This window comes from Anas platyrhynchos, chromosome 5 (assembly GCF_047663525.1).
Source record: "Anas platyrhynchos isolate ZD024472 breed Pekin duck chromosome 5, IASCAAS_PekinDuck_T2T, whole genome shotgun sequence".
NCBI lineage: Eukaryota > Metazoa > Chordata > Aves > Anseriformes > Anatidae > Anas > Anas platyrhynchos.
In genome coordinates, this window is record NC_092591.1 from 18049543 (window position 1) to 18077236 (window position 27694).

General features: G+C 45.0%; 1 protein-coding gene across 8 annotated transcripts in view; it reads left to right on the forward strand.

Moving 5' to 3' along the window:
• The window catches only part of FOXN3 (forkhead box N3), a 197085-nt gene that overhangs the window by 77608 nt on the left and 91783 nt on the right, over window positions 1-27694 (forward strand). For all 8 annotated transcript variants that reach the window (XM_027459039.3, XM_038179125.2, XM_038179126.2 and 5 more), the window contains exon 3: window positions 14891-15027. In XM_027459039.3, coding sequence (XP_027314840.1) covers window positions 14891-15027 — 137 coding nt within the window. The remainder of the gene's footprint in view (window positions 1-14890; window positions 15028-27694) is intronic.

A 27694-nucleotide genomic window follows, 5' to 3' on the forward strand; every position in this document is an offset into this window, starting at 1 on the left:
TACCAGTAGAATTCACACTCATTCAAGCTATCAGCAGAAAATTAGGCTCTGCTCCAGAGCTGTATTTATGAGATCCCAAGGCTGCCTACTGTGGGAGGGTACTCACTGGGATGAGGCAGCTATTGTAAATGGATCTCTGATTTTATAGTGGGAAGAAAATGCCTACAGGGTAACACCCAGGGGATGAGGGGTTAATGCAGGACTGGGGTTAGTACTGACACACCTTATCTCAAGCTTTCATTTCCATATTTCCTACTCTTTTCCTCACCCTTTTATTTGAAGGGTGGAGAGTGGGAACACACCTATCAGAAGGTTATGTGGTTCTGTGTAAATTGGGGGGAAAAAAAAGAGTTTTTGAAATGCTTTTAGGTTAGGAGGAAGGGGATGAACATCTCTGACTAGATTATTACTAGACCATATCCCTCTAGATTATTACTAGACTATAGTCACATATAAGCTTAAGGGAAGATGGTGATAGGAGCCTGAGGTGGTTCCACCCTTCTTGAGGTACTTAGCAGAGGAGGACTGTAAATGATTCATTGCTTTCCCGCACAGCCTGGGCGGGTACCGGGAGCTGCAGGTTTGGGGCATTTTGTAGAGAAGGAGGGAAGTTAGGGGGTCGCCACGGGGCTGAGCTGGTCGGGCACCAGACAAATGCTGGCAACTCCAGCATTGAGTTTCTTCGAAGTAGTCAAACACACTTGTCCAAAATGTTTTTCCTGTTTCAGCAACTGATATAATGTATTTATTGTTACCTGATTACCTCGTTGCACTAATTAATTTGGCTTGTCTCTCTCTTACCCCCATCTCTAAAGATCAGTGTTTTCCCCCAGTGCTAAATATGCAAAACTTGCTGTTGTAAAAGGGTAGGTGTTTGGTTTTTTTTGTTTTGTTTTTCAATTATATATCAAGTTCTAGTGCTTTTTAGATGTTTGGCTGCATGGCAGAGAAAGAGGAAAGAAGCTGTCATAAAGAGACAAATTGCACTGAAGACTCAGTACAGTGCTAGCTCCCAGCTATTGAGACAAATGGGATTTTATTGTTCAGGCTGTACTTCCTCTTCTGCTTAAATTAATTTATTTTTGTATCTCTCTATCCCTTTGTGTGCGTGTGTGTGTATGTATATAAACACTACATAGCCACTTTGGCTTTCAGGTCATCAAAACGCTTTTAAGATAAAATGGGAGCAAAAAGCAGTATGGATTTGGGTTGTCACACAAAGCTTTCCACCTCCTTGTATCTCTGCATCAGGAACCAATATGCTGCTCGTAGTGGCATGGCTGGGCAAAATTTCCTTAGGACAGAAGTGTTCTGTTGCCACAAATGGTTACCAGTCAGACTGAACAGATCACTCGAAATCACAATAGGAACCTGAACTGTCTCTCTCATTTGTTAGTGTTTTTTTTTCGCTTTTTTTTTTTTCTTTTCCCCAAACAAACTGGCCCTTAAAATTTAGTAAAAAGCCTCCAGTTCTGTTAATTGTTCTGTCAGGTCTTGCTAAAACACCTGTAAGACTTGGGTGCCTTTTTAGGCAGTGCGGCTTTTGTTAGGAGGGATAAAGTTCCTTGTTCTTGGCTTAACAAGCCCGCTTTGATGTGTCATTTGCTGTTGGCTTTCAGAGCTGAGTAATTTTGAATTTGGAAAAACAGAAATGTAATTATGACCATTTCCACGAAGAGACAAGCTTTTCTGTCACTCCTCTTGTTTGAGATGAAATATAAAATTTTCATTTAGAAAGCTTTGATTTTAATTGGCAGTATTGAAATCGAAGGAAAGATTTTTGCTTTCTCATCCTGTTTTTCTGCTGACTTGGGGAAAAAAATAGGAAAATGTGGTCCCCTTCCCCCAGCTAAAATATTTGCATTATTTTAGTTTCAAAGTAAACACGCTTATGATCTACCCACTTTTGCTAATTAACATCTGCTCCTTCACCACCACTCAAGTCCCTCTCACCCTTCAGTGTTGAGTATGCCAAAAATCTGCTTGGCTGGGCTTGAGCTGAGGGGACAGGCGTCCACGTCTCAGTTGCGGTGGATTTACCCATTCATGCGTCACGTCAACCTCAACGTATTTCCCCCACAATTTGTAAAGCAGGGGTCACCGTCTTGATTTTGGATTCGCACTCTGAATCTCTAATTCAGGCATGCGTTAAAAAGGGAAAGAGTCTGCTCCATCAGGCAGCTCTGTTTTTTCCTGTTTTGACAGTGGATTCCTGTTGTTTGGCATCAGTTTAAACAATAGGATGGTGCCGCAGCTTGTTCAAACGGCGTTTCAATTCCAGCCGTGTGTAACTTGAGCTCTGTTAATGGGGTGGGATTCCTTCTCACCCTGTATACAGACACTTCTTTCGGTAAAGGAAGGGATTTCTGTAATTACCCAAATGAGTATTGGGTGGCTTTTCAGTTAGACGAAGTAGTGCTGGTGGCCAGGTGCGGGTGTGTAAAGGTCTGGATGCCTGTGATGGGTTTGGGGGGGATTATTTAGGCAGAGATTTAGGCCCTGACATTTATGACATTGGCTTAAAAATCATGATGTTATTTCAAGTAATGGGGGGATGTCTTATTTTAGAACCTCTTAGATCCCTTTCCAGACTCTTTACAGACATGAAGACAGCTGGAAACACTTTGTTTTTTTTCAGTTTGTTTTCAGGATTTTGCACCATCTCACGACTTTGCTAATGAAAACACCTAAAACCCCAGTATGGTAAAAAGGCCATGAATGAGCAGTATTAAAGCCACATTCTGGAGGTTATGATAAAGCTGTAATACGTCAAGTTTCTTTCAAAATTTTGTTGGTGGTATGTTTGGCATTTCCCTGGGGACCCTTTTGCAGAAAAAACACCGCAATTGGCGAAATCCTCTGCTGTACAGCAGTTGTGGGAGCTGTGGGTAGATTTTCACACCGCCACCGTGCTGGAGGGCCAGCCATTGCTTTTTCAGCAGGGCTTGGGGTGCTACACAGATCTGAAATGTGAGATGGGTGCTCTCAGAAGTTTTTAGTTGTCCTTCGGATCGACGCAGTTAATTTTTAGGTGCCCCTTCCTTTTTGCTCAGCCTTTGCATAGGCCCTTCAGCGGTCTGGACCTCATTCTCTAGCTGCACATCTTTCTCTGCAAGGGAGTTTGTGTGTTATTTTCAGTTGCATTTCACATTTAGGTATTCATTTCCTAATGATATCTTTGCTTCTTTTTCTTTTGGTCATCTCTAACTTGCACGATCTAGCAGTGGAGCTGTTTGTGTACGTCTGGCTGAGGACAGCGTGGCCGGGTGAAGGGCTTCAATTCATCGTCGCACTGTGCTGAGAGTGCATTTGCATTTTAGAAAAGAGAAAAAAAAGTTGCAAGCTTTTTTGAACCAAGATTTTAGTTTGTGAAACGTCTGCTATTTTTGGTGCCTCAAACGTGAAGGCTTCCTGTGTGAAACCGATAGAGAAAAAGATCACAGGGTGCCTGGAGCAGTGACTCAGGTCACAGCAGGCCGGTTTGTGTGACACCTGTGTCATCAAAATAGCCTCACTTTGGCATCCTTAAATGAGATTTTCTTTTCCTTTAGAGTGTACATTTGTTCAAAGGCACATTTGATCTTGAATAATTTGGAGGAAAATAATTTTCTGTCCTTCTGAGAATATCATAAATCTTCTCCGCCTTGCTACTTCTGAACTCCTCAGAGCACTAACATCTGATGGTGGATGAATTGTCAATTTTCATTACTGAAGTCCGCTCAGAAGTTGTTTCTCCGTGTTTCCTTCCACTTCAGGCATGTTGAGTCAGATAAATTCATACACTGATGTTTAATCACTGAGCACTAATCACCCTTGTGCAATATTGATCAGCAGCCTTTTTGTATACTATGATTAGAATGAATAACAGCTCGCTAGTAAACACCACGGGGCGGGAGGGGGGAAGGCAGTGGGCTAGCCCTGTCTAGCAGTTGATGCTGCTTTTCTGATTTCCAGAGGTTTCCAGGCTCCATTGGTTTCTGTATTTCCCCTCCTCTGCCTCAGACTCTACTTTTCTTCTTGTTCTGCTGCTCCAGCCCTTCCTTCCTGCACACGGTGCCTGTCCTGTTGGCAGCTGCAGCAGTCCCTCTGCTGGGGCTGCGGGCACTCCTGTGTCTGCCTGCGGATCCTCTTCCCAAGGAAGGTGTCCTTTCTCCTCCTCCTCTTGGCACGCTCAAAGCACGAGCGGGCTTCCCACACGGCCCTGTTTCATGGGTGGCTGTGTGTGAGCATCGTGCTTTAAAACGCCTGCTTGTGAGTTAGTTATGTTAAAAAAAGACCGGGGAAAACCCAAGTAGGCAGGGCTGTGGTGCGTGGGTTGAAAGCTTTTTTCCCCCTTCCTCCCACTCTTTCCTTACAGGGTAAAAGACCCAGGCTGTGCGTGAACTTGCTATTCTGAATAACCTCTCTTCTGCACACAGCAACTGATGCTCACATCCTGTTTTCTACCAGCTTAGCCAAAAGAGCGCCCTGAAAAGTGACGTTTCTATTTCTGTTGGGTTTTGTTTCACACAGCTCGCAGGCTGGCTTGCTGCTGCTGCCTGCGTTGCATGTCTTTCGATTCTCTTTTGTGAATTAGAGGAAACCTGCTTTTCCTTTACTTTCTGTGTGACATAGTAAAACCGCTGTGGGATTTGGAATAAAATGAAGTGGACTCTAAATGGAGAAGGAACATATATTCAGTCAGGATCCTTAATTGTTCGGACTTTGATGAATGTTGTGCTAATGCAGAACTAGTCTGCCTGGGAAATACCATGAATAAGCCTGCAAGCCCTGCTCTTGCCAAGCTGTAGGTTTTGATCAAGGACTTGCCACCTTCCTTGGAAAAAATCTGGATTTAAATATTCATCTTTTTGCTTTAAATCCACACGCACCGGCGAGTCTGTCTTATTTGTCTAATGTAATCACTTTGCCATGTTTAATAAACTATCTGCACACTTTTCAAATCTGTTTTCCTGGTGGAGGTGCTCAGGGATGCTGAAATGCAGTATTAATTATCCACTCTAAAACACGCTTGATTGAGTGGCTCATGCTGCAAAGTCCCTCATGCCAAGCGTTGCCGCATCTGCTGCTTTTAGTGTTGTTCCGTTTGCAACCCATGTAGCCCTGCTCATAAAAATACAGGCACCTGAAAACCCAAGGCAACTGAAAACCTAAATGATAACTGTCTTCTCGCAGTTCTCATTAATCTCACTGTCAACAAAACTTTGAAGACTAAGCCTCTCTTGTCTCCTCTCGGTGTTTTTACAAGCCTGGTGCTGGTGAGCTGGGGATAGATGGTGAGAGTACTGCTGCCCAGGCACTGTGAGGAGGTGTGGAGCAGCCCCGGGACCCAGGAGGGAGCCGTCCTTTCTGCCAGGGAGCGTGCCTGCAGGGCACGGTGGCTTTCCACCTCCTGGATGGACACAGAAGGTTCCCAGCAGCGGCCTGGCTGCTCCTTGAGGTCGAGTGGTCCTGCTGAGGGCACAGCACCCGGTTTCTGTGAACAGCCCCCCTCCAGCTGGCGATGCCCACCGCTGCGGTGACCCTGTCCTGCTCCCACCCTCGCTGGCTCATGGATGAGGTGCTTCTCCAGAGCCTTGCGGCTGGTGGCTGGGAGGAGCGAGGGTTTGTAAAGGCTGTCACCAAGCTCCTAAGTCGCAGTGAAATCCCCCATCTTCAGCAGGTGGCACGGTGTGGGCTTACAGCATGGGCACTGCTGATGCTCCTGAGCTGGGGAAGCGAGGTGAAGGCTTCAGGGGCAGCTGAGAAGCGGCCCTGTTGTGGAAGACGTTTGCAGTGCCGGGGGAGTGCTTTGGTTTGCTTTCTGGGGTTCATCTTCTAGACGTGAGAAAGAGGAGTGAGAAAGATAAATGGTGGCAAAATATCAGTGTCTTTGAACTTGGTGTAGCAGTGGGACAAAGGAAAGATCAGGGTATGTGTGAGCAGCAGAAGCAACGTGCGTGTTGGTGCCTGTACCACAACAGCGCGGGCTCTGTCAGCGGAGGAGGGCCCGCTGCAGGTGCTGGGGATGAGCCGTGGCTGCTGAGCGGGGCGCAGGGAGGAGCACAGCTGCGGTCCTTCACAGAGCACGGGGACACTTCAGAACACCACATCGAGGCAGCCTCTCAAAACATTTGTCAAAGTGCCTGGTTTTTCCCCTCAATTCATCGTGTGAAGCAGTATTAAGTACTAAGCAAGGAAAAACCCTACATTAAACAAACAGTTATATGGGAAAATGGTGCCAATCCATTAGCTTTTGTCAGGTCTTCCTTATTTCTATTTTTATTTGTCGCTGCTAATGGATTTAGTTCAACCTACTCCCTCCCACCCGTCTCTGCTGGCTGTTAACCCCTTCCCCTGGAAATCCTCTCCCCGGCTTATTTCATCATGAATGCGCTGGCAGACGTGAAATGACCCCCAAACCTTTCGCACGGATATAAGCGTTGGATAATTTTTTGAGTATCTGTCGGGTGAAGGGTTGTGTTTTAAAATTGTCCTAGGTTTTCACGTACTGTGTAACTATCTATTTGTAAGAAAAGCCAAATTGCGTTGTCTCCAGCTGTACCAGCCATGAGGAGTATCGGATGGCTGGTGGGTGTTTAAAACCAGTGCCCCTCTGACATGAAAGCATCATGTCCCGCTAAAACTGCTACTGCAGTCTCAGGGTGGGTTTTTTTTTTCTTCTCTTCTGCCATTGACTTTATAGGTGACCTTGAACGCTTAACTTCTTTTTTATTCTTTTGTTTCTGTGTCTCTTCAATTTTCCTTTCAACAGAGTAGGACTAATTACACTTTCCATGTATACATGGAAATCCTAGAGGCTGAAACAGCATTATTAATGCTACCTGCTACCTAATCCCCTGCAAGTGTGCCGTGTGACGGCCCTTCATGCTGACAGGCCTGTCTGCTGGGCTCTCCCGACTTCCCAGCCCGGTCTTCCCGCGCCTGTTTGATCTCAGGCTTTGTTCCTCCCTAGCGGTGTCACAGGCTTTCTTCTCCGGTGCCCGCGCTTTGCCGGGCTGGGGGAGGCTTTGGGAAGGCCTGTGCTTGCTAGGCGCTGCCTTGGGGCAGCACAGACTGCATGTGAGGCAGGCGTTGTTCAGGGGCGGCTAATGATGGCGCTTCTTCCTTGGCTTGCAAGATTTCCACGTGACTGTGTGGTAGCTTTATAGCGTGGTTTGCGTATAAACCCAGCGCGGAGATGGTGAGGTGAAGTATGATTCCCAGAGATGGGTGGCACCACACAACACCAGTCAGGTTGTTGGGAGAGCAGCGGGAAGGTGCTGTGGTGTAACAGATTTGCTGCGGCTGTGCTTGGTGACAGTGTGGCTGTACCAGCAGGGACACCGGTGCCAGCAGGCTGGAGGAGCCGTGGAGGGCCTTCAGGAGCACTGGCTCTGCTGTGCCCGTGGTGTTGTCTAGCTGGAGGGGCGTTGTTTTATTTTATTTCAAGGCTAGGTGGCCCTTTCTCACTGTGGTCATGCTTCTCATCGAAGGGAAGCCGCTGGCTTGTGGAGCTATACCCACACACCTCTCCCATCTGAGAGAGATCGCCCATGTTGTGAACGGGACTCCAGAGATGGAGATGTTTTTCTACCTGGGGTAGAAGCAGGCTGCTTCCCTAAAGGCAGGCCGGGGATTTAACAACTGGTTGCCACGCTGGTGTCTCTGGTAGTTCACTGAGCACATAAGCTAAAATACCATGAGATGAGCATGCAAGCAGAGACCTGGACTGCAGCAATTTGAACTAATGGATGTTTTTACTCGGAGCAAAATAAGATCTGAAAAGCCCCGACCTTTTGTTTTCTTGAGAACAGCCAGTGATTTCTCCATGTAACTGGCTTCCTCAGAGTTGAACACTGAGCTTCAGCAAACCTTCCCATCAAACATTTAGTTTCACACATTAAATGAGCACGTATTCATGGTCGTGTAACTAGTCAAAGCTCTTTTTCAGCTTTGTGTTTGATCCAAGCTGTGGTGGTGTGCTTAATGGAAAAGAGTTGAAAACATGCAGGAGAAATGGGTGCGAGGGTTTTGTCATGTTGCATGCAAATATGGCTACAGTTTTCTCTGTGTTGTGTCAAACTGTCTTACAAAAATGCCAAATGTTCCTCTGCAGGGCAAAGGAAGTTTCTAACTCCTCTGAGTTTGTAGGTTTGGGGGATTTTGTGTGAGGTTTTATGAAAATTAAATGCTTACCATGCAGTTGTTACTGTCATTAAAATTGCTGTTAAGGTCTGTAGTGCGGTTTTCTAAAGCTGGCCATATAGAGTTTCACTAGTCTGTGCTAGAAATGCTTGAAAAGAATGATGAAAATTTACCCTTGGACTGCATGAATAGTTATTTGTAATTTTTATGTGAGATTACAGTAGATCTAAGGAATGTGTTTTATAATAATAGCAATCATTGGCAGTGGCTTTGTTTTTCTTTCTTTAAGAATTCCTTAGCAGTTGTGTTTCTTTCTTTATTTATTCTTCCTTTTTTTTTTTTTTTTTCTTAAACTAGCTGACCTCAGATGATTCTAATGCTCTGTCTGTGTCTTTCTGCGAATTACTTCATTTGTTTAACAGTGAAGTAACTGGAGAACTCACCGACCTCATCTGCAGGGTACAGAGCTGATAAAGAGCATAAAGGTTTACTATTATTTGTGACCACTCACAAGAACTATTTCAAACTAGAAAACTATGGTAGGTGACAGGTGACCAGAGCAAGCAATATCAAGTCTGTCCTGATAACTTTAAACACTGATGAGTAAAGAATAACCAACAGAGTTTTAAAAAGGCCAGCGGACCAACTTCGGCATCTTAAAGCTAAATCTTCCTGAGTATTTTCCGGGTCAGCGGTTTAGAATTTTTTTAATGTAGTATTTTTTCCCCAATCTTGGCATTAGTTTGCTGCTTCTACCTCATGTAAATGAAAGAACTACAATCCCGAGCAGGTCTCATGCCAGCAGGGCTGCCTGTGGTGCAGAGGGTGGGATGAGGTGAGGGACAGGCAGCTGGCAGAGGCAAGGCAAGGTGCTGCTTGGCAGCGCTCTGTCCAGGTGGGTAACACAGAGCTGGGCTGTGGGTAGCATTGGAGGCTGCAAAAGTTTTCTGGGAGTGCTGAGAAGCCTGAGGTACGCCGATGGTCTCTGTAGGCTTCAGTTCCCTAGTTGGGCTGAATTTTGTAGCGCGAGCTGCTTATTTCCCATTGTGTCTGCAGCTACGTTTGCAAAGCTTCAAGAGCAGCGGCGCATTTCGTGAAGGATCTGTGATTACATTGTACTGCAGGATGGTTTTTAACTCACTTGGCAGGCGTTTCTGCTTAGTGCAAAAAAAGTTATTTAAACAAGTCATTCTTTGCTGAGGTGCCTTTTAGAGTGATGATTTGGTTTCTCTTTGTGCCCTTTGGAGCTAAAGGTGTCACGAGGAGCCATTCCCAAAGTACTTTACTTCCCTTCCTCCTGTCATTACATCTCCTCACAAAAATCCCTCACTTTCCTTATGAAATAGATTTTTTTCATAAGGTGAGAAGAGGGGCGCATTTGTGTTTCCTGGTGTTAGTTTGCTCTCCCCAGGATCTCAGCAGAAAGCTGATTTAGGTGAGGTTTCCAGAATATCTGTGCGTTTTGGGTGATGAGTACACCTGCCTGCTCTTTCCAGGGGCCCTAGAGTCCTCAAAGTCTCCATCATTCTGTGATTCGGGGAGCTCATACAGGCCCTTGCAGCCTGACCACCGCTCAGGACGTGCTCTATGCAGACCTGCACGGCCAGGCTCCTCATACCCCTGTGCGTGGTCAGCGGTGGCTCCTGGGATGTGGCCTCTGTGAGGAGCAGGCTGAGATGTTAGGTGTAAAAGCTGAGGAACACATTTCCCTCTCACGCCTTCGGCACAGAGATCTGTTTCTGGTCTGAAAAAAAACAGTTACTTTTTCAGATTCTGGTCACGACTGTGGCTACTCAAGTGGTTGCATTAAATTCTGTGGTGGCATCGTGTGTCATTTCTATCTTCCAGTTCTTTAACTGAAACTTTAATTGAAGCTTTATGAAAACGGGTTAACTAAAGCTTGATCGTGTAGAAACGCCTCTGAGTTGGCATGGCACACTCGGACACCTATAGAAAAGCTGTACAGTATTCCTGTGGGTGAATGTGTTGGCAAGTCTGTGTGAAGATTTGCTTCCAGTTGGCTGTTGCAAGGTAACTGGGCATGATGAGAATGGGCTAAATATTTCTGTAGAATGAGAACCTTTGATAGCCAATAATCTCTCTACGATTACTTGCAGAGAGGTCATTTGCTGTAACAATAGTAGGTTTCATCCCTGCTGAGAACAAACCATTACATGGGTAATGGGGAATGCTGACACCAAAAGGTTCCTCCTCATCGCTGGAAAGAGTCATTAGTGCTATTCACAGGTCCTGTGTTAATGACTGCACCGACTTAAGCTGACCTGGTCGGGGAGTGATGTGTCACAGTGCTGTGATTTCAAGATGTGAGAACTTGGGACTGCAGTTGCTAGTTGGACATTTCCTTTATTGAGTAGCAGGAATTCTCTGTTTTCTTTGCTTTTAATAGTTCCTGAAGTGCCCCAGTAATCAGTGCAGAATAATTCTCAAGGATGGTGTATGTGCACGCTGCTTCAGTTTGGGTAACAGCCACATTCCTAATTCATGTTGTTGATAATTTTAGTTTAGGAGAGTCTAACTCTGGGCATTCATCCCTTTCTGTTTTGGCAGGTCTACTCAGCGGGGAGTTGTTGGCTTAGCTTTATTTATTTGTTTGAAGCAGCAGGCTCCTCAGCTCGAAGGAGTCAACTGCCCAGCTCACCCCCTTTCTCCCCCATATGCCTACTCACTGTCATGCCTGGTTTCCCATTCCCAGCCTGATTTCTGCTTTCATAGGCTTGTGGAAGAAGCGCCGGGCACACACAGGAGGTGAGGGAAGACAGTGCAGCAAGGCAGGTCTGCCCCTGGGGTACCCGGGCATGGGGGCCCCTCACAGGGTGTTGCTCGACAAAATGGGTGACCTAGAGTTGCTGCTCCCTGCTTTCAGCACAGTCCTGTGCTGGCTCTGAGCAGCCGTGTGGCTGGATCTGTGGAAGTTGCAGCAGCAATTTGCCCAAGTCTCTCTGAGCCCGTGTGTTTTGTGGCTCCCGCGTCTACTCTCTTCCCAAAGCTGTATTTTGGGCAGACTGTGTGGTGGTGAAAAGAACCACCCTGGAAACAAGCTGCGTTCCTAACAAATTTCAAGTCAGTGCTAAAATAACCAGGGAACGAAATTCCTCAAATAAGCATTTGCCAGAATTTTTATATAGACTGGGTATGTATTTTTCCCAGCCGTCGGTCTTGGAAGGAGCTCAACACACAATTTTTTTATTGAGCTTTGGGCAGACGGTAAGTAACGTGTAGGGCCAGACAGTCAGTGGTGAGGTATATGGAAGCAGAACCTTTATAATGAGGAGTTTTAATGTGGATAATGCTATTATTCCTAACTATAACAATTGTAAGCATCATTTTTTGTTTGTTTGTTTTTTATATTTCAGGCATCTTTTTCCACCCTACTAAAAGATGTCCGAACATTTTTTTTCGTTTGGATCCTACTAGGTTGTGTAAATAGGATTTTAAAAACTTCTGTGTGCAATCCATTCTGGAAATGGGAATTGGGGGAACAGAAATTGGACAGTGAATATCTTAAACCTTTTTCATGGTAGTGCACCAGCGTTAATTGCTGGGGGAAATCAGCTTTGTGTACTTGAGATATCAGAAAGAATGAACGAATTGAAAGGTTGGAATGTAGCACACAATGTCCAGATACAGCCTGTGTGTGTATTAGATGACAGAAAAAAGGCTTAACAATATCTTAATGATAGCAGAAAGCATAATCAGGAAGCTTTTTAAAGAAAAAGTACTCAGTTGTAAGTTTTTATGGGGTAACTTTCACACGTTGGTTTCTTCCCCTGTTAGTACTTTTGAAATAGCTTGCCTAGGGTTATAGTCTGCCCTTGGAGAAGGTGAAGGGGACTCGTTGTAATACTCCGTCTTTTTTTTAATAATGTCAAACACCAATACAGAAGTAGCACGGACTGAACGGCAGGACCGAGGGAGATCAGTGCTCAGGCCAGGGAGGAGGAGGAGGCATTGTCGGGAAGTCTGAAAGCTCTCCAGTGCCGAGATCATCAGGGGCTGTTATCCACTCCTCAGTCACTTGTTGCCTGGGAGACAAATGTAATCCAAGGATTTTTTTTTTCCTTTCTTGCTGGTTTTTGATTGGAGACACTATTGACTTTTGGCTTGGAGGAGGTAGTGAAGCAGCACGCCAAGTGTCATAAGATGGAAATTAATCACTAACCGATTGGTCTGAGTTCCAAAGATTTCCTTTCCTGTGATTGCTCTGTATATGGGAAGACTAATGACACATCTAAACAGTTAACGAAGCTCGTCACACCTCTGGCTGTCAGAAAGGATTCTGAGAGGATGACACTTCAGTTTTCTTTTTCTTCTGCTCTGTTGTGTGATTGTGGGAAAACAAAGGTAAATAGCTTAAAAAAAAAAAAAAAAAAAGGAACTTTGCGTGGTTGGAGAGCTTTGCCTTACAGTGTGTTCGTTATTGCTGCTAAATTATAAGTCAGTGCACTTGCAGTGAAAATACAGCAAATCTGCCTTCCCAGCCTTTATTTTAACAAGGAGTGTAACTCCTTTCAGTACCTTCTGTGTGAGAGTTTCTGTTTTCCAGTGAGATTCTTTCTGGCGTTTACAAGAGCAAGTGAAACAAATGTAGCTTAACAACTATGCAAAGTTTTAAGTTAGTCTTGAGTAGTGACTTCCTCTTGTAAGCCCCTCAACTTGTACTAGCTCTAAAGGGTTTTAGGGGCTGATCTCTTCCAGGTTAGATGAAAACTCTGTATTGCATGTAAAGGAAAAAACCCTGAAGTTTGGAAGCAGTATGTTGTGTTCCAGCAAGAACAAGTAAGATGCATAGTGTTTAAGTGCAGCATTTTTAAACCTTGTCCCATGTTGTCAAGAGTAAGGAATCCAGCAAAGGTTTTCTCCCGAAGAATGTTCCTAGCTTTGCATGTTGCTCGCTTAAAAGGAAATTTGTGGTGTTCTTGCTCTGGCTCTTGGATGGAGTGTGGAAGTGGAATTTGAGAGGTTTGGATTCTATTTTTGACTCTGTCCTTTGCCTAAAAAGTCACTTACCAAGCCTATCATGTGAAGGCTCTGGCTTATTGTCCCGGATTTGAAAGCTAAAATCCCTGGTTTGAGATGTATGGCACACGGCTTCCCCCGGTGACACCAGCAGCGGGCGTCGGGTCAGCTGCTCTCGCGCCATGCCTGGAGGAGAGCCAGGGGCCTGGCTGCCTCCCTCGAGCCCCTTGGGCCTTGTGGCCCTGCAGGGGCCCAGTCTCAGCCCAGGAGCTGGCGGCTGTCTCCCCCGAGGCTGCTTGGCAGCCTTCTGGTTCACAAGTGGCTGTGTGGGCTGGGAGGGACAGCGTGGTCCCACAGGAGCGCTGTGCAGGAGATGGGTTTGTGTCTGAAGAGAAGCAGTCCTGGCTGCTGCGCGTCCTGCCAGCTCCTCTCCTTTTTTTTCCACCACATCTCAGGCGGTGCTGCCAGCTTGCTGGGTGCTCCCACGCTGCAATCCAGTGACGTTAGGGAAGCCTTTTTCCTATTTTTCTGTTTTCTTGGAGGAGGCTTCAGCGCAGGTTAGAGAAGGAGCTCTGCAAGCACTTAGTGTCTTACACACACATCCTAAAGCTGCCGTAAGGCAGAGGAGCACTTAGGAGCTGAGCTGGTGGGGCTCCACGGAGAAGTTTCCGAAAGGAACCAAGTGGCTGGCTTTGGTCTTCCGTGTGGTGTTAGGAAGCAGTCTCCCCCTCAGCATGACTCTGCGCGTGTGCGTTTGCTGCATGACCCTGAGAGCCCTGCTCCGCTGCTGAGGATGGGAGTTCGGAGAAGGGGCGGCCAGAGGTGGTAGCACCGCCTCCCCGCTGCTTCCAGAAAGCCTCAGCACTTACCAAAACGCTCGTCCTAATGCCTTGAAAGCCTGCCAGTGCAACTCAGTCAATAACGAGGACTGGTGCAAACTGAGGCCGTTCTTGGGTCGCTCCGTGTGCTTTCTTAGTGGGGCCGAGGGAGGGCTGTGCTGCTGCTTGCTCATGCAGAACAGTTCCAGGTGTCTGCATCCTGAGACAAGAACCGAAATCATGCTGCTCATCACCACAGAATAATGCTGAATTTCAGTGTAGTTTTCCCATTACAGATCAACTGCTTGAGCTGCTCTGTGTGTCCACAAAGGGTAACTGTTGTTTTAACCGATCACAATTTCACAACACCCTGAAATGGTTTAAACTCTGATTTTACTGTGTTTTTTTGGTTCGTGTTGTTGTTTTTCTTTTTTCCCCTTAGGGGAGAAAAGATGATTAATTTTCTCTTGTAGTATAATGGCACTGATGTCATGTGGTTGAGGGACTAAATCCTTTTATTTTTAAAACAGTTGCTAGGGTGTTTAAACCCCTCCTTTTTAGCCCTGTTTCTTGTTAGTGTAACAGCAAAAGGAAAAGAAAAGCACTTTCAAAAAGAACCTAGCTTTCTTCAGAGTTTCCATTGAACAGTAACTGAAGCTTCTTATTTTTCCAGTGCGGGGTGATGGGGACGTTGCCAGATATTAAATGATATTAACTAGTATCAAGGGGGGGGGAGAAGAGCAACTGAACATGCATTCTTACTTTTTTTTCCCCAGAAGTGTGATTTAAATCATATAGTCGCAGTACGTTATTAATGGAGTAATAATCTCTGGCAAGCAAGCTGTGTTCACTTCTGTCAGACAAAAAACCCAAACCCACTGCTTTTCCTGACAAATACTGCTAAATAAATAAGGCTATGCCATTAGATCAAATATTTGATTTTTTTTTTAATTCTTTTTTCTTTGCAGAGTATTGGAAAGGGGTCCTTGTGGTGTATAGACCCAGAATATAGACAAAATCTTATTCAGGCTTTGAAAAAGACACCCTATCACCCATATTCGCATGTGTTCAATACACCTCCCACATCTCCTCAGGCATATCAAAGGTAAGCACTAGACGCATTTTACAACTCTAAATGTTTTCATCCAGCGTTGCATATGAACCTTGGCTGAGCTGTGAAGCGTGGTGAGGCCGGGCAGCCTGCAGCCAGCCGTGCATGGGGCCGGGACGTCGGGGCACCGAGCCTTGGTGGCGGCCCTGCTCCACCTGAGCCATGTGCTCCATTCGCACCATACCTGGAGCAGAAATGGCGAACGGAGGGCTCGCCCCGTTATCGCTAGGGGACAGCAGGGTACCCATGCTCAGAGGGCATGGGTTTGTTTTCCTGGGGCGTGCTGTGTTGTGCCCACGCAGCCCCCGGGTGGGTGAGCAGCGGCCCCTGCCTTCCTTGCTTTGCCAACATCAGCGTGGGGTGGAGGCTGTCCATGTGCTCTGCGTGTGTTTTCACGTGGGCTGGTGCTTACGCCTAACCTTAGCGAAAGAAGAGGGAAACCTGTGACCGCCAAGCGGAGATGCAGGCACTGGGTTTGGACACAGCTGCTCTCTGCTCGCTGCTGACGTGGAGCTTGCTCGCTTCGCTTTGCCCAAAGGCTGCGTTGGAAACGCCGGCCGCCTGCAGCCAACCCTACAAAACCACCCAGCCGGCAGCATCACTGTGACCGAGCCATGGCAGTGGCGGCTCTCAACACCCTATGGACTCCGGCGCTTTTTGGGGCGGGGGGCGGATTTTTCCGGAATGGATCCTGCGCTTAGCGCTGTGCCTGGGGATGCTGGCGCGGGAGCAGCGGCCGCCTGCCCCGGGTGCCGGATTGGCCTGGCGGCCTCCATGGCAACGGGCGTCGCCATGGCACCGCGTAGCCTGGCAGGTGCAGCGGCACGGCGGCATGGCAGCACGGCATTATGGCGGCACAGGGCCTGCGCTGCCTGGCGCGGGGACAGCCCGCTGGGGCGCAGCCGCGCCGTTGCCGTGGCGACAGGGAATCCTGCATAGCAACAGCAGGCGGCCCGCAACTTTTGGGGGAATCAGCATCCTGCACCCGGCTTTGTCTGCCATCTGGGGCAGAAGGATTGTGGCGTTTGTGTATTTATTTAGTTTTATTTTCGTATTTTTTTCCCCCTCCCCTGTTACAAAATGAGCTGCTGACTTATAGCGAGCCAGCGCCGGGAGGTGACAGGAGCACAGGGCATCCGCGGTATGGCCTCGCTGCATCCTATCTTTCCTGTGGGGCTTTAGAGAAATATTTTCCACAGTGTCACCATTGCGTGGGATTTTTTCGCTTTTACGTTCCCCCTGCTCCCAGCGATCCCCCCGCTACTGCACTTTGCAGAAGGACAGATGAATAATTGGAGTGATGGCATTACAATGGTAATTTGTGTATTTGAATGAGGTTTGCTTCCAGAGCCTCATTTTATTGTCTCTGTTGCATTTTTAAGAGTATTTTAATTATGCCCATATAGATTTATGCAGAGACTCTTGTATCAAGTGAAAGTGTAAAGCACATCTGACACACAACTGGAGGGATTTTGATCCCTTCTAATCCCCACAAGCAAAACATTCCGGCAAACACATGCAGCTGCAAGCAGTAGCCCCGGTGTTTGATGCCTGAAGCAGGTATTCACTCAGTGGGGTGGCTTGGCCAGAACCGGTGATGTTGCTGGCAGCTGTCACCTGCAGGGGCTTGCAGTGGCTTTTCCAGGTCATCCTTCACCGATGTCCAGATGTAGCTGGGCAAATGGCAGAGCCATCCTCTGAGCAACGAGTGGGAGGGTGCCACCAAAACACCCTCAAGCAAGTCCCCAGACTGAAAGGGAAACTTGCCTTCCCTGGAAAGAGGGAGATGGAAGAGCTGCTGCTACTCAGCTCGTGCTGCCAGGCGCTCGCACAGTAGCTATGAGTCTTCTGATAATGGCTGCATCATAAAACAAAGAGCTTGCAGGGCTGCAGGAGTAAACTGCTCACAAATAGACGCCCGAAGGAGGTTGAGCTTTGCATTAAAATATTGTGGTCTTGCTCTTATTTTTAGCTGGGTGTCTTTCAGCACTTCCACTGTCAAATAAAACTTAATCTTCCTGTGGTCTTCTAAAATATTTAGTTAGTCACCTGCTACAGACTGACAGAATATCAGCATAAGGCTTCTCTAGGCCATCAGTGACTGTTGAGTTAATTTCATTATGCATTGGTAGTTACATGGCAAAGTCATTTTTTGGATAGATTTCTGATACATTCGCAAGTAGTTGAACATTCCCTGTGCGTTTGGAAAAACATTAATCCCATATGTATGTGATTGCTTTCTCATGTGTACAAAGACTTCGGTAGCGGGTAGAAAAATGTAAATCCGCTCTGCCATCGTCATATCTCCCGAGCAATACATTGTCATAGTAACAAATTCCAAGGGAAATTCTTCTGATGGTGGAGGTGATATGTTTAGAAAAAATCCTTGGATGGCAGAGTTTTGTCGCTGTCCGTCAGCCTTACATAACTGAAGCCCACAACTAAGAGAAACCATGTCACCTGATGTTAATGAAATACGCCTGAAACAAGATAATTCACCAATATTAGAACGCCTGTAGGAAACTGGGTTAATCGGAGGAATTGTAAGGTTTATAAGGATCAGTTGCGGCTATTCCACAGAGGCAAATTGACCTATTGCTTGTCTTTATCAGATGTTTTGGAAGAATAAGGATACACAAATGAATCACATGGTCAGTTTAGTATCTGCGTAAGCAGCTTAGGGGTGAATTGAGCATGGGGCAGAGGAATGTATTGTAAAAATATCCCAAGCAAGATGATCACTGAACGTACAAATGCTCCTTTTCTGAGCAGAGTTAATTCCAGCAGATAATTTAGCTTTACAACTCCAACAGAACATGCTGCATAAACATAACAGGGAAGACTTTTTATGAAGGAGTTTTATAATGTGAACCCACACATTTAGATGACTGACTCAGTATTATACTGGTATCATTTTAGATTAGACATCTGACTCAAACCAGGAAGTTTGGATTACACTGGGATCCATGTATACAAGAACGTAGTTTTGGGGGAAAAACAAGTCGCAGTGTTTGTACACAAGACAGAACTTCAGACTACTGTTGTCTGAATTGCTACTGCTTCTTTGAACGTGAAGAAGATTATCTGTAAGCTTAAGAGGAAGTATATAGTAATGCAAATTACTTAATTTTAATTGGGTTGGGTACGTGTTCTTAAAAGCAACGCTCATGCCAAACAGAGAAACCTTTATTTTCTAATTCTTCTGATGGAGGCGTATATCATGTCATTTATGATGAATTTCAAGGGTTAACTAACACTGATACACAGTGTGATAAAGAAAAAACTCTCCTGGGTGTGGAAAAATGAGTGCTTTAGTCCAAGGGCTATGGTGTGTTTCTTTTTAAATATTTACAGTTGTGTTGGCAATAGCAACCTTGAAACGTATTTATAGACACAAACTTTGTTAAGTAACTATGTAAGTCAGTGCCCTGATATTTTATCTGCATGCTTTACCTTCAGCTTTCTGACTCTAACTGAACTATAGGTGTGATTTTTCTCTTCTGGTAGTGCCTTGAGGAGATCTTGAAATGGATTTTTCTTTCCTCTAAGTATGTCATATCAGTATAGTTCTCAGTTATTTTCATTAGCAGAAGGAGAAATACTATCAAGAAATGTAATGTAAAATAACAGAAATTATTAGCATCACAGATGGCTAGGAATTTTTTGGAGATCTGGGTGACCTCGGAATCCTGGCTAGACCACTTTATAGACTATACGATGTGTAGAGTGTTGCTTTTTTCTGCTTTTCATTTTTCCAATGTATTTTGCTAAACCAGCGGTGAGCATTGGCACATCTGGGCTAAGCTGCCATGTAACTGATGAAATTGAAAATTGACCTGAAAAAGGAACTGAAGAGAGGTTTCTTTCTTGCGTTGCCCCAGCCCACCTGTTCAGAAAGGCTGCATCTGGTCCCTGGTTTGTTTGCATCTCTCTTGTAGGAGCAGCCTGGGTGAGCTTGCTTGATGTGTTGTGTGTTAGTGGGGCTCTTGGGTTCCCGGCTCAGCAGCCAGGGAAGTCCAGGCTCAGCAAGTCACAGAGCCACCTCTGCAGCGACTGCCTTCTGTGTAAAGACCCTTTTCAGAGCATATTTAATTTAAATGGCACTGCTGCTTGGCCTGGTTCTTCCTTTTCCCTTCCTTTCTTGGAAGTGCATGATGTAGGAGTGGGTATGTTAGTGACCAAATGTTTTATGAAACTTTACTACTGGAGAATTTGAAAAATGAGGAGTGGCTTGTGTTTTATTGAATTTAGTGTCTCTTATCACTATTGCCTTCCGTGCAGCTGCTGGCTTTCTAGAAGTGCTATGAGCTCCTTAAATTTTAATCACTTCTTTCTCCTGTGTCATGTCCTTCAATATCTGTTTCTACTAAAAATGTTTTTCTTTCTGCCCTTAATTCATACCATTTCAGACAGTGACCTGTCCCAAGCATAGGCGTTTTGTGAAGACTAAATTATGAAGAAGCCCACTGCAAAGCAGCACTTTTCGCACGTTTTAGCCAAAGGTCTGGAGCGGGCTCAGGAGGACGGCCCTCCTGAGGGGCCTCCCGCGGCCTCCATTTTGGTGCTGGCCCATCTCCGTAGGAACGTGTGTTTCTGACAAGCCACATTTCTTTGTGCTGCTGTAAAAGGAACGGTGCGTGTGACAGGTTTCCTTGTGAGGTAATCAGGTTAAGATAACCACACTCCCATACATACGTCTCATCCTGGGCTGAACGAGGAGCCGACTGCGGCACACCAAGTTGGTGGATACATGGGTTTGCTTCACACGCGGCTTCCCTGGTAGCACTGGGTGCACGCAGTGGCCCCTGCTCCCTGTTCAGATGGGTAGCACAGGAGTGGGGTCTTTGTGATCATGAGTCCCTGTTTGACTTTTGAAATTTATTAGTGAGATTCAAGTCTTGGTGTATATTGGATATCAAGCTTCTGTGATTTCTATCACTGCAAGCCATGTAGTGAACAGGGAGCATGGTGGCTGGGGGATGCTGATGTTGCTTGTTCATTTTGAATTTGAACTAAAGGAAATCACATTTTCCTGTTTTGAGACTGAAAGCATGCAGTCCTGCTACTCTTAATCCCAGCTTTCTGCTTCAATTTCCCTGGTTTAAAGCCTCCTGCCACATCTGGAGGAGGCAGAGTGGTGGCCCTGATTGGTGCCCAGGCAGCTCCCCAGGCAGCAGCGTGTGTGCAGTGCTGGAGGCCCCAGCTCTCATGGGGCACCCAGGACACTGCTACGGGGGGGGGGCGGGAAGACTTGAGCAATGCATAGTCTGCATACAGCCTGCTAAGGATGGGAAACTTTGAAGCTGTTGCACAAATGCTAAATGAACAACTGTTCTATTTTCCTTGTGATACCCACCTCCCAGCTTCTATTTGTTGGCTGCTTTTAGCAAGCTTTGTGTTCAGTATTTGTTAAACACCCACCATGTGGTGGGTTGGTTTCAGTGCTACTCTGTTACAGTGTGCACCCATATTTATGTCTCATTTAGGGGGGGGCGGCCTTAAAAGTCCCTCTGTTTTTCCTCCGGTTGCTCTCTGAGGGAGAAGGTTCTTCAGACATTTCCACCTCAGGTTTAGGCCTGTCCTGCAGTGCAAACAGCAGGTCTGAAGCCATGCTGGTACAGTCAGGGGACAGTTCAATCATTAACTCTGCACAGGGTAGTTTGTCACCTTGCTGTGGAAACAGTTTCCCCTCACCACAAGGACTGCTTTTGTAGATTGGCCACTTACAAAGCTACTGGATTTGGAAAAACTTGTTCAATTTTTTTGCTGGTTTTGGCTTCACTGCTCCCTCCCTAAAACTGTCACAAACTTCAGAAACCCTGTTGCCTATTGAAATTAAGCCTGCATCAAAGTGACCGTGTTGAAGGTTATTGTTCTGGACAGTGTATAAGCACTCTTTTTATCTGTAATGCTTTATGTATTGAGATCAGAAATGATCTTTTCTGGCCATTTGGTGAAGCTGGTGAAATAAACGTTTTCTATTCACTGAGTACTTTGAAACACTGAAAGACACTGTGGGGTATCTCCCTGCAAAAAGGGACTTAGAGAAGAAATTAATTGGTTGTCTTCTGCAGTCTAGAAGCACAGCTTTAATTCTGTGTCACTTTTTCTGGTTTGGGTAGGATATGAAACTGACCATAGGGCAATCTACTATTTCTGTGCATGCTACAACCCCTTTATCAAGATTGATCTCAATATTTTACTTCCTGGGTTGAGTCAGAATGAGTTTTCTTCCCTTGGTATGGTGTCAAGGCGGAGTCTTTGGGGAATTTTGGTCTGCTGTTTCTGTAGTTCAGGAACACGAGGAAAACAAGTTCTTCCAAGCTGTGCCCTCTGACACAGTAATTCGTCTTGATTTGAACATCATCTGTATTTTGAGACTATGCTGCTTTATTTCAGTTTTCTGGCAAATGAAAGAACATTGGTTCTGTCTGATGCCAGGTAGGAATAGCAAGGAAAATAACTTTTGCTTGAGTGAATGCCTCTAACACTATCAATGCATAAATATTTGAGGATTTGCCAGTCCAGGACCCATTCTTTATTATATTCTTATCAGTTCTTTAGCCAGTAGACTTCTGTGGTATGGGAAGTATCCTATTGGCTATGGCTTTATAAAACAAATAAGATCAGCTCTTACCTTTTAAATGGAATTTTCTTGTATTGTGCAGTATAAGGGATGTCGAGGGGAGGGAGATGAATGGGGAAGCAGGCAGCAGATCATGGACAGAAAAAGAAGAACAGAAAATCAAGTGTGTCCCCTTTCATACAACAGAGTTTCCTGAATTCTTGCTGTGACACCCTGTGCTCAGCAAGGACGACTGGTGGAAATACAAATAACTCTGATTGTGTCTTTGTTCCTCTCAAAATCAGACGAATGCTTCTGAGCTTTCTCAGCTGAGGTGTATTCAATTCTTTCTCACCTGTCCAACCCAAAATGGTGCAAATGTCATGTTTCCCACTTGCTACATACATGCAGATTTGGTTCTTCACATCTTTGTTTTGGCTGCGTGTTTGAAGGCCTTTGGTGAAGAACTGTAAAGCAGCATCCTTGGCCTGTCATTCTTCTCCAGTAGATGTTGGGCAAATACCAACTCCTTGCATTAAGTTGTTGTTATTCACAGTCTCATTTGCTGAGCAGTCTTCTTGGCTTTTTAGGCTTTTTCTCCTTCCTCTGTGTTCTGTAGACAAATATAGTCGTATTCCAAAGATAGCTTGAAATGATACTATAGATATTTCCACTTAAGTTCATGGGAAAAGGAAAGTCTGGGGATGTGTTTTGACTTTTTTTTTTTTTTTTTTTTAGTTTGTTTGTAAATCCCTCTCTAGCTCTAGCTACGTGGCTATGAATAATGGTTACAGTAGCCTCATTGACAGAGCCATGAATTGGTGACTGCAGGAACTGGGACGCACATGGATGCTGTGCTTTGAGGTGGTCATCTGCGACTCCCCATCCCTCCCTGTGCTGTCCCCGTTGTGCTGTTGGGCACTGAGGGCACGCCTGGTGCGGTGCAGGGCTGCGCGGTGGTGCAGAAAGCAGAGTGCGTGGGGCTCCCCTCTCCCTTGGTCACTCGGTGGTGTTGGGTTCATCTCTCGCCCGTCACCCCAGTAGCAGCCATTGCATCGCTGCTACAGCTGCGGCGCTGGCGGGGTGGGGAAGCCTGGGCCACGCAATTCAATAACAGTTCCCTGAATTGTTAGGAGCTGAAAATGAGGACTTGGGAGCGAGTGTCTGTGTGATGAACAGTGGATGACACGAGTATCATGTTTGTTAGTCATACAATGTTACAGCAGTGGAAATTATTTGATTTCTGCATATGAAAACAGATTCACAAAGTTCGGGAAGCTGCAAATAGTATCATGGTATCTTGTATATTATTGATGCTAAATTCAGAAAAGGTTTCTAATTTCCATATATTAATAAAGGTTTTCCATAAATCAAGTTAAAATTTAAACTTTATTTTTAATTATTCATTTTTCTTTAGATTTTCTTTACTTCACTCTCCATTAGCTATTGGCTTTCTTTTATTTGGTTCTTTTAGTAAGAATGATTTGCAGGGAAAGTCACTTTATTTGCGGCTCTGTTGTTAGCCCAACATTCTTAGGACAGTTTCTAATGTCATATTAATAGTAACAGACCTTCTATGAGGAAAAAAAGCAACGAAGATCTTTTCAGAGCCTTTCAAACAGTAGGGAAGGGATGGCTGTTCTGTAATGGTTGCTCCTGTGATTCTAAGGAATTCTGTAGTTTAAGTCTTCAGTACTTGTTTAATAGTTGTGTTAGACTCCAAGTAAGGTGCACTGAATGTTTCCAAGAATTGCAGTATTTGCTGTCGTAAAACTGTGCACCTTTTATCCTTTTGCCTAATTTTTGAATGAATGTTGAGGAATAAAGATCCCATTTAAAGTATGAGAGGTGCAGTTGCATTTTGTACCTGTGTCAGGTATCCACGTAATCCTTGCCTGTGTATCTGAGCCAGGATTTCTCGAGGTATCAATCAGTCTTTCTACAAATGTTTTTCTAAAAAACATCCTGAACGTTCAGAGCATTTCCAGTATCACGTTGCAGTACCCATGGCTGTAAATTTTAAAACGAAAGGCAAATTTTCCCTTCAAAGCTATTTCTTCAGTAAATATTTATTTTCAGATAAAAAGCTCAAAACAAGTTTCAGAGGGTTAGGCTTTTTGCATCTTTATTGGCTGGCAGACTTTTTCAGGGACAGCATATGGATACGTGTACGTGCCATTTATAGTCTGTGTGTATATTTTGGAGAAGAAAGTTTGTTTATTCGCAAGAAAGGAAGTTTGGGGATTGTCTGTTAATCGGTGAAAGCTTGAACCATGATTTTTATCATCACCTTTGCCAGCTGTGACTTGATTTCTGGTGTTACACAACTCAGCTCGGGGCTTGCTGGTGGTGATCCGTGACCACGTTCCCCACGGCTCTTGTGGCTCATCACCATAATGCCTGATCTTTGGATCCTACTATGTAAGAGTGGATCCTCTTCCTCTGATTTTCATAGGACTGCTTTTTGTTCAAATAAAGCTATTTTGCTAGTGGCTCAGAGAAATAAAAACTAAAAGAGCTTGAAGTGTATTAAAATGTCTCATTTTGAAGTTTTGCAACAAAAAGTATGGAGTCCTTTTTCTAAACAGAATTTTTTAGCACTTCTGTGTTTTGAATTTTGACGTGAAAATCAAGCTGCTAGCTTCATCGGAACTAAGTTTACTTATCTAAAAACCTTTTTTGGAGGAGGCCGTGGGGGGTCCTTAGTTGAGGAATTTCCAACTTCAGCAGAGCTATGTACGGCTGAAAAGAGAGGCCTCCTTCCCCACGTGTTCACCTGAGCCGAGAGTTGCTGCTTTTTGCATGGCTAATGTGTTTTATGCTGTGGAGGCCGGGTGAAACATTCTTTTCCCTTTCCATTCATGAAATAAGAAGGGCTCTTTTTTTTTTTTTTTTTTTTTTTTCTTTGTAAAGCTGTGATGAAGCTCTGAAGGTGATAGTTTGGTTATCTGTACCACATTTCTTCACAGATTCTTGAGCTTAATTTTGGGAACCCCCACAGCCATTTAAAGAAAGTGTGTCAAGCAATTTTGGTACCTCTAAACATAAATGAGAATTAAGGGGTTGTTTTAGGTATGTTTTGAAAAATGATGTTGTTGAGTTTCCTTAAATTTTGTGTGGCCCTGAATGCAGTGTGCATGCATGGGGTGTATGCACACGCTTGGTTGTTGGGGGGATTCGCTCCATTTCTAAATCATAAAACTGCTTTGTAAAATACCTAATTTGTAAGTTGGTTTTGGCTTGGTTGATTCGTTAGTTTGTTTTTGCTATGAGTTAAAGGTTGGTGGGGAAAGGGGGATGTTAAGCAGTAGGCCTCAGAAAGTGGGCTTCCCTTCAGCTGCGATTTCCAGAGCTCCTTCAGATGCAGCCTGGACGAGAATGCTGGACTCCATGGCTTTCTAGGTTGGAATCCATCTTGCCAATATTTCAAGCCAGCCCATGCTGTGTTAACAAGCACAGATGAACCTTGCTGTGCCATTCTTAGGTGTTCTGCAAAACTTTCCTCTCCGGCATCTGTTGGTGGGGGCTCTGGCCCCATCAGGCTGCTGGTTTTATCCACTTTAGTGGGGTTGATGCTGTCAGGCTTTTGGGGAGATTCCATGTGCTCAGTCTGAGGCTTTTTTTCCCCGTGACCATATTTTAGTGATAAATGTGAAATCCTCTGGGGGTTTGAGTGCACGGGTGTGTGTGTGTGTGTACCGGGTGCCTTTTATGTCCAAAGGCATCGTGGCTGCCAGGCTGCTGCTCTCTTCTGCGCCTGGAAACAAAATGTGCTGGTTTACCAAAGGTGAACTATTTCCATTACAGAAACTCAGCGCAACAGTGATAGGCGGGTGGCCTGAGCAAACCGGCCTGCAGTGGGTTTGTCCCGTCAGCTCGTCCCGGCAAACACACCGGGGGACTTGGTTGTGCTGTGCAGTGACTTGCAGGGGGCAGGAGAGGAAAATGGGCTCAGTTCGCTTGGCTGTTGGGGGCACAAAGGCGCAGGACTTAACCCTCCGTGCCTCAGGATCGTTTCTTCCTCATGAAAAAGGAATGAGTGAGCGATGGGCCAGCCCAGTACCAGCGTGGATCGGAGCTGTCTCATTCCTTTCCTTCCACTCAGACTCACTTCTGCCCTGTTGGCACTCTCCTCCCGCTACCTGCCCGAGCGCACTCTGTAGGCTTGTGTCGTGCCTTGGTCACATACCGTCGTTCTTCATTGCTCCCCTCCTGAGGCATCCAGGATTGCACAGCCAAAGGGTCTTGCAAATACAAATGTAAATGTATTTCATTCTTGGCTTGCTGTGGCATGCGTGCAGTTGTTAAATTTTCTTTTCATTAGCTTGTATGAGATATTTTTGGTATTGGAATTGGTGCTTACATGGACTTTATCTGTGAACGTGGAATAACTGTAGTTTATGATTCAGCCCTTTTCGAAGGTAATAGCCAGCGTCCAGCTCCCTACAGCTGCTGGTTGATGTCTGTATTTGTTGCCTGTGGCCCCTTTCCCCTGACTGCTCTTGTCCGTGTTTGTCCATGCTGCAGTTTTTGACTTAGCTGACGGCTGGCTGTGTTGTCTGCCTACACGTTTTGCAGAGCTCTACACCTCTCACTATTTTTTTCTGTGGCTATTTTTACCAGGATTTTATTAAGTACCCTTCTAATAGAAATCCTGTTCAAACAGTTGCTATAGACTGCTTGGGAAACGTCCTAAGATTAGTTTGAAAAACTCAGATCAGACTAGACTCTTTTGTCACTTTAACTTCAGTGTCTAAAAGTGTATATAATTCTCTGATTTAGTGTGTGTGGTTGTTGTTGTTTCTTAAACCAGAGTATGTGAAATTTGCAAAAGTAATTGCATAATAATGCAGATTGTGAAGATTGAGCTAATAAAAATGCAGTGGTTCTTTAAAATGTCCAAGCAGCACTGGGAAATTGTATTAGATGGTTCTGCTGGATGCAGGTCCCAGTATATAAAAAAGAGATATAAACTTAGCAAATTGGCGTTTCTTTGGGTTTCATTTGTTTCAGTGTTTAATCGGGATTAGCAGATGGAGGAAAAAAAAGGTAAAAAATAGAAGTAAAATACAATAATAATAATAATAAATTAGGTTAGTTTTAATTATGTAATTTTCCTGAAAAGACTTTTTTTCCAGCCAGCTGTCTGATCAGTGGCAAAATTCATAGCAGCTCCCCAAGTATTTAAGATCTCTATTAATTGGAGTTCCTTCGCTGGATGAAAAAATGTTCTTTGGTTAGCTGTTTTGCATATGAAAGATGAAGACAACCATTTTTCTCATGAGATTAAAAAAATAAATAAAACAATTAATTAAAATGAAATCATTTTCTATACTTAAGGGAATGAATAACAAACAAAGCTTCTGGAGCAGCCAGCTTTTATTTTCCTACTTGCAAGTATAACATAATGCAAAAGGAAGACTTTAGACAAACACATTCTTTCCATGGAAGTTGAAGAGCCATAATCAGATGTATTGCTAAAGTGATGTAGATCTTTCTTTTGCTGCTTTTTTTTTTTTCTTTTCTGCTGCTTTTGGCTTCAGATGTAGAAATAGAATTGCTGAGATTTGGGGAAAAAGAGAATGGAAAATTCTGCTGGAAATGCTAGAACTGGTCTTTTTCCGTCTCCCTGGGGATATTACCATCCAAACCCTGCTTTGAAGAGGCACGGCAGCAAGCTGTATCGATGAGCTCTGGAGCAAGAGGTTTGGGAGCTGAATTTGTTAAGTGGCACTGCCAAAAAAAACCACAACCAAACGACAACAACCAGAACCATTTTGCTTATTTCCATGTTCATTGCTATTCTCTGTTCTGTGGGGGTTGGGATGCCCTGAGTTTTGCCTGATCGTTAAAGCCCCCCAGACTAACAGGACACTTCTGATGAGCTGTTTGGTTTGCCTTCTGGCTAACCTAACACAACAAAAACATGCTTAGGCTTTGGCCGCATGGTCCTGGGAGCAGCATCTCCTGATTGCTCAGCAGAGGGTTGGTTTTTGTGGTGTTTTTTCTTCTTTTTGTGTTTCCTTTCTGTCCTTTGCCACGTCCGTTTAAGATGCTCTCATTGCCCTTGCACGGTAGCAAGCTGTCCTCTCAGCT